Consider the following 7,948-nt stretch of genomic DNA (forward strand, 5'->3'; position numbering starts at 1 on the left):
ATACCAGAGTGTTCAGCCATCTCTTCTGACAAGACTTTTAAGCCAGCCAGAGCCCTAGCAATTGAGCCATCAGGGTCGGTATTCATTGGAATGTAGGTGCAACATTGTTGTCCAATCATAGTACACACGCCCCCTTTTTTTGGCCAAAACAAAGTCTAAAGCCAATCTATTTTGATATGACATGATAGAGGTAGCTGCCAATTGTTCCTGAAACCCAAAGGCCAAATCTCTAGTGAAATTAGTGAGGCGCTGAACATTGAAATGAATGTAGTTTATGCAATCTACATTTTTGTTTAAGGTCACCCACCAGAAAAGAGCAGACTCAAAGCCTGCTGCTACTTGATCTACTAACTTGTACTCATTTGGGATGCCGCGGGGAACACCAATTGCATCAATATACGTGGGGGATAATCTAGCTGGATCAAACAAGGTGTCCTGCTTTATTCTGTGTCCTTTAAGGGGATGACCAAAGCCTGATTCAATGTCAGAGACTGCAGCTCCGACTACTGTGACTGGAACTATGAGTGAAATCATAGTGCAGGTACCAGACCAATCAGGAGGAAGAGCATTAAGTAATCTATTACCTCCACAGTACCAAAACACATCCGACCGGGCATAGGTCAGACGTGTAGCATTTGCCCATGTTGTAAAATTATGTGTGATGTCACACCACTCAGGAGAGATGGTACCTACATTAGTTCCAGTAACATTAGCCTTAGTTACACAAGTGTAGTTGTTTTTGACTGCAGTAAAGATAGGAGGTACTGCATCTTTAGGTGCCAATGGGTAATAGTGTTCCAATTCTCTGCATGCAGGTGTTTTTGGATTTTCAGTCATGTGCAGCTCAAGCATGCAGTGTGTGTGATTTGGATTTGAGAGGAGAGAAGGTACCATTAACAGGGCAGGACGGGGTCCAGCACATACAACACAGTCAAAGGAAAAAAAAAAAAAAAAAACAAAGTTTCCCCATAATGCCATTACACCTATTATTGAGTTAAAGAAAATCAATAGACATAAGCAATTAATAAATGAACGGCAAATAAATGTCACATGCATAACAATGTGTGCTTAGTCCTTCACCATTTGACTGAATACAATTCCACTTCAACGTGCCTCCTACTACAAATTAGCTCCACTCCTCTGCTCAGTAGTGCAGCCATCCACTTTCACCACAAGGGGGCTCACATAGAAACAAAAGCCTTTGACACTGGTGAGGAATCTTCTAAAACATTCCTGGATCCTGATGATAATCTGGATTAGGACCAAAAGGTAATAGATTATCCTATCACTCCAAAACAAAACAAAAAAACAAACAAACACCCAAATTCATTATTTTTTGAGTTATGCTGTGAAACAAAAACAAAACAAAAAGTCAGGAAAACCACCACCTCCACCTCTCTGGAGGTAACCAACAGTCACCTCTCTTTCACTTTACACTGCTGCCATCGTTTGGTGGAAAGCATATGCTTATTTTTAAATGGAGGTAAAGCCAACAGGTTCATATTTTATTTTTTGTAAGGGACCATTAGTGTGCATATTAGACCCAAATATTGCTATTTGGTGAACTGTACCTGACCAAGCTAAAAGAACATTATCATTCCCTTGCTTGTGTGATGCAGTTCTGCCATGTTACTATTAACTTTGCTACTATGTCAGTATTCAGTACAGGCAGCTATTCATAAGATGGTTTTACCTTTTTCTTCTGAATTGTCAAACCCAAAAACTAAATAATTGTTCTTAAAATGCCCTGTTACTGCACCAAAAATGTCCCTTGCATAATGAAAGAACATGTAACACAGAGACCAGATGTTTGGCTGATTATTCAAGTGGTTTTAGCTTTTTGTGCTAGATAGTGTTACTACTATTATTCTAGTAACGGGGGGTGGGGGTGGGAACTGGATTACTGAAAATTAAACAGGTTAAAAACAAATTTGTAACTGATGAAATTATCCAATAAGTCATTCTATTAAAAAAACAAAACAGTATGGCCAATGTCAAGTGTATAGCAAAGAATTTTCAGCAAATTAAGGAAATCCGATTATCCACCGTTCATGCCCTGGTAGGACCTGTTGAGGAAAGTCCCACCAGATGGCACCCTGGTACTCTTGGACAATTTGGGTCATCAACAAGCACATACTGAATACAAAGGTAATCAAAAGATCAAATAATATGCCACAACCATCACTTGTCAACACAGCTGTTGCTGTGTGGTTTTGCAAGGCTGGTGTGTGTGTGTGTGTGTGTGTGTGTGTGTGTCACCTTTGCACAATGTTCTAAAAATAAAAAGTTGATTCATACAAGCCTATGCTAAACATTGTTTTTCAATATCTGTTAACATTTTTGGAACATATACACACACACTGTATGTTAGCGACACACACACACACACACACAGGGCTTTTATCTGTAATTATACTGACAATAGTGCAGCACTAAAACATGGCAGTAAAATAACTTTTGTACTTCTCATCAAATTAAATATCGTTTCAGGATTTGTGGTATATTCTAGACCGAAATGCAACCAAGCAGAAAATCTACAGCATTTATGGAGTTTTATGTAAAGTACGTCGAAGGGTAACGAACAGACAAAACTCACAAAAATACATGTAGTTAAGCCAAAAAGTCTGACAAAACAAGCTCAAATGCTCTATTAATAAAGTCGTAAGCTTAGTGAGATCAATTAATTATAACTGTGATAACATGAACAGTTTGGCCTATAACACTGAACAAAACAGAGAATATACAAATGATCATGCAGAACAGAATTCAGGCAAAAGCTGACACAAGGCACCCAAAACAAAAACACTGAAGGAAAATGATGTTTGAAATGACACAGGATACAACAAAATTCAACAGAACATAAGAATCCAAATAAACCTGGGACACAAGAGCCCATACACAAACACCAGAATCCATGAACAGCCCTTGAGAGGCGACTACATGAGGCAACAGTGGAGCTACGTGAGGAACTTGGGAATAAACATAGATCCAAGAACATGAAGTCCAAACCAAGTCAAAGGTAAGTTGTGACAACGCTCATCCAACCAGGTGACAGTCTGAAGACAAACTACAGAGCATGCGTGGCTGGCTTAAAAACTGTCAAAAATGGTAGCTGATTAAAAACAGAGGTGACTAATAAAGGCAAGTAATGACTGATATGAAGCTGGAGCAGATGATCGTCATAAACAAGTTTGATAGAGATTGTGACAAGAGGTGGGCAAACGCAGAAGTGTTAAGAAGAAACATCCAAACAGATCACTGTGGATCTATAGGAGTTCCAGATACTGATAGGTACACGTTAGGTGGTGGGGGAGGAGGTCTGTTACATTATTGGCTTATGTTGAAGCAAGAAATATATTGAACAAATTTGTCTGAGTTTGTAAGGCTCTCAAGAGTTTTTCACTTTTAATGCACCACCACTTGAAACTGCCTTGCCCACAACCACAACTACTCATTTCTTCCTTTATTTGCACATCTAGCCTCCAACATCCTGTGGAACACAAGTCACTTCTGTTCTGAGCTGTCAGTCTCAGTGTCTGGTCAGGGGCTGAGAAATGGCTAGCCACAGTTTTGTCAGGGTAGCTGCTACGTGTGTGGCTCTTCTCGTTTCACAGACTATTACCCAAATCACCCGTACACAGTTAATCAACTAAAAAAAATAAATAAATAATAAAGCAACCAAGACACTTCTCTAATAAAGTTAAAATGCCTTTATTATACCGACAAGTTCTATAAACAGAGCACGATTAAAAGCAACTTCAACACATTTCTGCATTTACAGAGAAAACATGGTAAGGCTAACTCAAGTAGGCAGAGGAAGTAACAGGTGAAATCATTTAGTAATCAAGACAAGCAGTCTAGTTGTTAGCCGCTCAGCTCCTCATTTTCAGAAAGCCTAATGGAGATGCCAGCGGATAGCATCTCTAGATAGAATATATCTAATAATATAGTAAACAGCAAAACATCTAACATGTTTACATCTGATACACAAAATAAAAATGTGGAAAGGAGATTTGACAGTTGATACATCTGGTTGACAAATAGTTTTGTCTCCATCTGTCTGTGATTATTGCATGAAACTATTAAAACAAGTTTAAGCTGTCAAACTGGATATTCAACAAGCCACCTGAGGCCATAATCAGCACACAGCCATTAAATCAATTTTCACAGTGATCAATGTCTCGCACATAGTGCACAGGAAGGCCTTTTTCACATTTGATTACAATTTTCTTGTTGAGATTTTTACGACTGTAGTGACATTTGGCAGGCTTGGTTCCCTGTTTCTCCAGCTTACAGACAACAATGTCAAAGCGTTGGAGGCTTTTGGTCAGGCCTTGATATGGTTCTCCCTTATCTCGACAGACAGATTTGACTTTGGTGGTGCTGGCTAGGATGAAGGTATTTTTCTCCTTGCACAGGTTGATTTCGACCCCGGACATGGCTTTATCACAGTTTGTAAAGGTTTTTGTATAGATGTGCTGTTCTTTGAATTTCCCAAAGAGCTTTTTGACCTTTGCATCCTGAGAGAACACAGGGACAAAGACAAGCGCCAGCAGCAGGCAGACAAACTGGATCTTCATGATTTCCTGGTGAAGATAAGGCAACAGAACATTTAGTGCAATGAAGGCAGCAGTTGGCAGCATTGCTCTGGGAATGGCTGTTGGCCCGACAGTCCCCCACTTTGGCTGAGACAGTCATATCTCAACAGCTACTTGATGGACAGCCATGAAATTTGGCAAATGCTTTCATGTTCCTCAGAGGCCTGCAGTCACTGCTCAACCCACGACGATTTTTCTTTTAATGTAGCACTGCTATAAGGTTGACATCAATAGTTTTTTGTGAAGGTTGCAATTATTGGATCAATTTCCAGTGAATTTGGTACAGATAAGGTTCCCAGGTTATGCATTTTAATCACTTTGGTAATCCCCTCACTTGACATATGAAATATCCAATCCATGAACTGGCACAAAAAATCTGGTAAATTCATGGTTCCCAGACCATACTGTACATCCCAACAACCTGAGACTAAATGGAATGTTAAACAACTACTGGATGGGTTGCCAAGCTTTGCCAAAAGCTCACTCTGAAATCTGCATTTTCTAAAATCAGTTCTCTCACTCTGAAAGCATCTCCCCATCTATTTCATGATACTTATGAGGGTAGTGATAGTCCGTAAGAGTTAAGCAGTGTTACCAAAGTCAACTAGATTGACATTTAAGCACAGTCAAATCAAAAACAAACATTTAATAACAATGAGCTGCAGAACTTCAGTGAACGCTGCACAGACGGGGATCACTGTGGCTCAGGAGATGGAGCGGGTCATCTCCTAACTGGAATATTAGCAGCTTGGTTCCCGGCTGGTCCGGACCACATGTCTAAGTGTCCTTGAGCAAGACACTGAACCCCGAGTTGCTCCTGGTGAGGACACCAGTGCGTGAATGGCCAAATAGTGTGAAAGCACTTTGAGTGCACTGCAATACAAGTACAAGGCCATTTACAGACAGTATGCAAAAAATGGCAGCCTTAAACTAAAAGCCCTGTTTTAGTACTTACTGTCACTATAACATTAAAAGTAAAATATACACAAACCTTCTATAAGAATCAACTTTTCTTCTTTGCCTATTAAAAAAATAGCATTGGTTATTTAAGGTTTATTGTAAATGACAAATTTATCTAACCCATATAACCCAGATTAAAAAACTACTTACGTGTATCACAGACGCTGCTTTGCAACAATGAAGCTGTTGAATCTTTGAGAGAGTTTTGCTTCTCAGTGTGTGGTTTCCTCTACTTCACATATGCTCCACACCGCCCCACTATAAGTGACCACAACCTAGGTCTAAACACTGGGTGCATACACCAATTCTGATCAACTTCGCTGTTATACCACTACCTGTTTTCAGCGAATTTCACCCCTTCCTCTAATGCCTTTCTTGACACTAGTGCCATGGTTTGGTTGGATAAATTGCTTTTAGTTAGATATAAATAGTATGTTCACCAGGTTTAATGAACTAAATGCTGCATAGTTTTCTGTAATATTTATCAATATTGGTCATCAATTGTCCATAAACTGTCTGATCTTGTTACTTCAGTATATAAATTAAAAACAGGGCCTAGATATAGTCAAACTATTATTAGGTCTATTGGAATATTGTCAGTACATTTTCTAGATTGAAAATGTTAATAAAAACAAAGGGCTTGTAGGAACACATTTCATGTAAAAATACTTACTAATACTAAAATGTGATACTTTAAGTGTACATCAATCAACAAGCTTATTCTGTAGCTGGTGTCTGTGTAAAGGGGACTTGCACAAGGTCCTACAACAAGCAATGTACACAGTAGCTAAGCTGACAGATGAGGGGGAGGTGGATCATTTCTCCACCTCAAACTTATTTGTGATCTGACCAACATGTAGGAGGGAAAGGGTGCAAGAAGAACTGCAAGGAGGTCTCACAGTAAGCTGTTACTTTAACCACCACCAGTTTACTTTGTGCATACATTAACTTTTTACCTTTTCCACCCTCCTCACTGCATCACTTTGTCTGCTCTGCGTGTCCCATGATGCATCACTGCTGCACAGCCCAGTGCTATGACCAGTATCATCAAGCCAAGCCAGATTATTTGACTGGGTGAATCCAGAAAAGAGCTAGGGGCACCATGCCATCTGTCCTATGCTGTCTACGGTTTTAGACCATTTACTACCACAGTGGCTGAGGGCTGCTATTTCACAGTATTGTAAATTAGCTACATGCACATTCTTGTAATGTGTGGTTAAGTCAGAAAAGGCATCTACGGAAATAAAGCTCAGAAGTAGTAGGACAATGTGTCATTTTACCAACAAAGTTAATAAATTGAGATTTCTCCTGTGGCTCCATTGTGGTGTAAAACGAACAGTTTAGCATTCTTTCAATACCCTACTCTTTGAGACTTGGGTTCACATCAAAATTAAAATATGCACATATTAACATGACATATACTTTTACTGTATGTAGCCTATTTTCTGTGAGGGAAACCCCCACTGTACTACAAAGCATCCAGAGCAGGTCCAGATCAGTACTGAACACTCACCACTGAAAACAGTCACAGATGAAAAGTTTGTTTACATAAAAAAGAAGGTGTAGCATATACGCAGTACATGACTTAAACATGTGTACAAAAGATACAAGGCCTATTAAAAATTAAAAAGGAGAAGGAACAAATACAAACAATTAGCAGCAGACATACAGGTCTATCAACAAACAGCAATGCAAAACTGAAGCCCTGCAGGTTCTGACAGCACAACAACAACAACAACACAACTCCAAAGGCCAAACAAGTTGCATTAGGCCTTTGTTCAGGGTGCAATATCACGTTTGACCATACAATGGCTGCGGGTTCAGGCCGTTATAACAAGGGGGCGCTGTTTTTTTTTTTGTTTGTTCTTGTTTGTTTCTCAATGAGGTAACTTAAAATGCAATATAGCTTTCAAGTGGCTGATAACACTTGTGGTTCAGAGGCATAAGCTGATTTCCTAGTAGTAGGCTAAACAGTGGTAGGACAAGAGAGATTCTTTAAAAGTAACAATACCACATTATAAAAATGCTCCAGAAGTAAAAGTCCTGCATTTAAAATATTACTTACGTAGAAGTACAAAAGTAGCAATTTGCACATTTAGAGTAGACTATCAAAAGTAATAGTAAGTCAGCTCATTATGCAAAATAGCACACTTCCCATCAATGTATATCATATTATTGGATAACAGTTATTGATGCATGTGAATTTAATGTTGCAGCTGGTAAAGGTGAAGCTAATATTAGGCCTAATTATTGCTGGGTAGCTTCCCACCAGGGATCAATAAAGGTCTTATGATTATACTACATTTTATTTAAGATTTGCAGTCAAGGGATATGGAGCCAGGCCCGGGGTTGGGGCTCGAATGCGAGCGCCTGGTGGCCGGGCCTCCCCC

At 39.4% G+C, this 7,948-nt stretch overlaps 1 protein-coding gene across 1 annotated transcript; it reads right to left on the bottom strand.

Moving 5' to 3' along the window:
- Positions 1 to 4,066: 4,066 nt before the first annotated feature.
- LOC109964269 (sialic acid-binding lectin-like) lies at positions 4,067 to 5,738 on the bottom strand. The gene is made up of 2 exons (XM_020607451.1): positions 5,709 to 5,738; positions 4,067 to 4,586 (listed from the first exon to the last, which is right to left on the bottom strand). The coding sequence occupies exon 2, from the start codon at positions 4,578 to 4,580 to the stop codon at positions 4,158 to 4,160; it is 423 nt and encodes a 140-aa protein (XP_020463107.1). The 5' UTR covers positions 4,581 to 4,586; positions 5,709 to 5,738; the 3' UTR covers positions 4,067 to 4,157.
- Positions 5,739 to 7,948: the final 2,210 nt, after the last annotated feature.

This window comes from Monopterus albus, unplaced genomic scaffold (assembly GCF_001952655.1).
Source record: "Monopterus albus unplaced genomic scaffold, M_albus_1.0 scaffold86.1, whole genome shotgun sequence".
Lineage (NCBI taxonomy): Eukaryota > Metazoa > Chordata > Actinopteri > Synbranchiformes > Synbranchidae > Monopterus > Monopterus albus.

What these genes read in the sequence shown, in the direction of transcription:
- LOC109964269 (XM_020607451.1), bottom strand. Translation starts at nt 4,580, where the DNA reads ATGAAGATCCAGTTTGTCTGCCTGCTGCTGGCGCTTGTCTTTGTCCCT.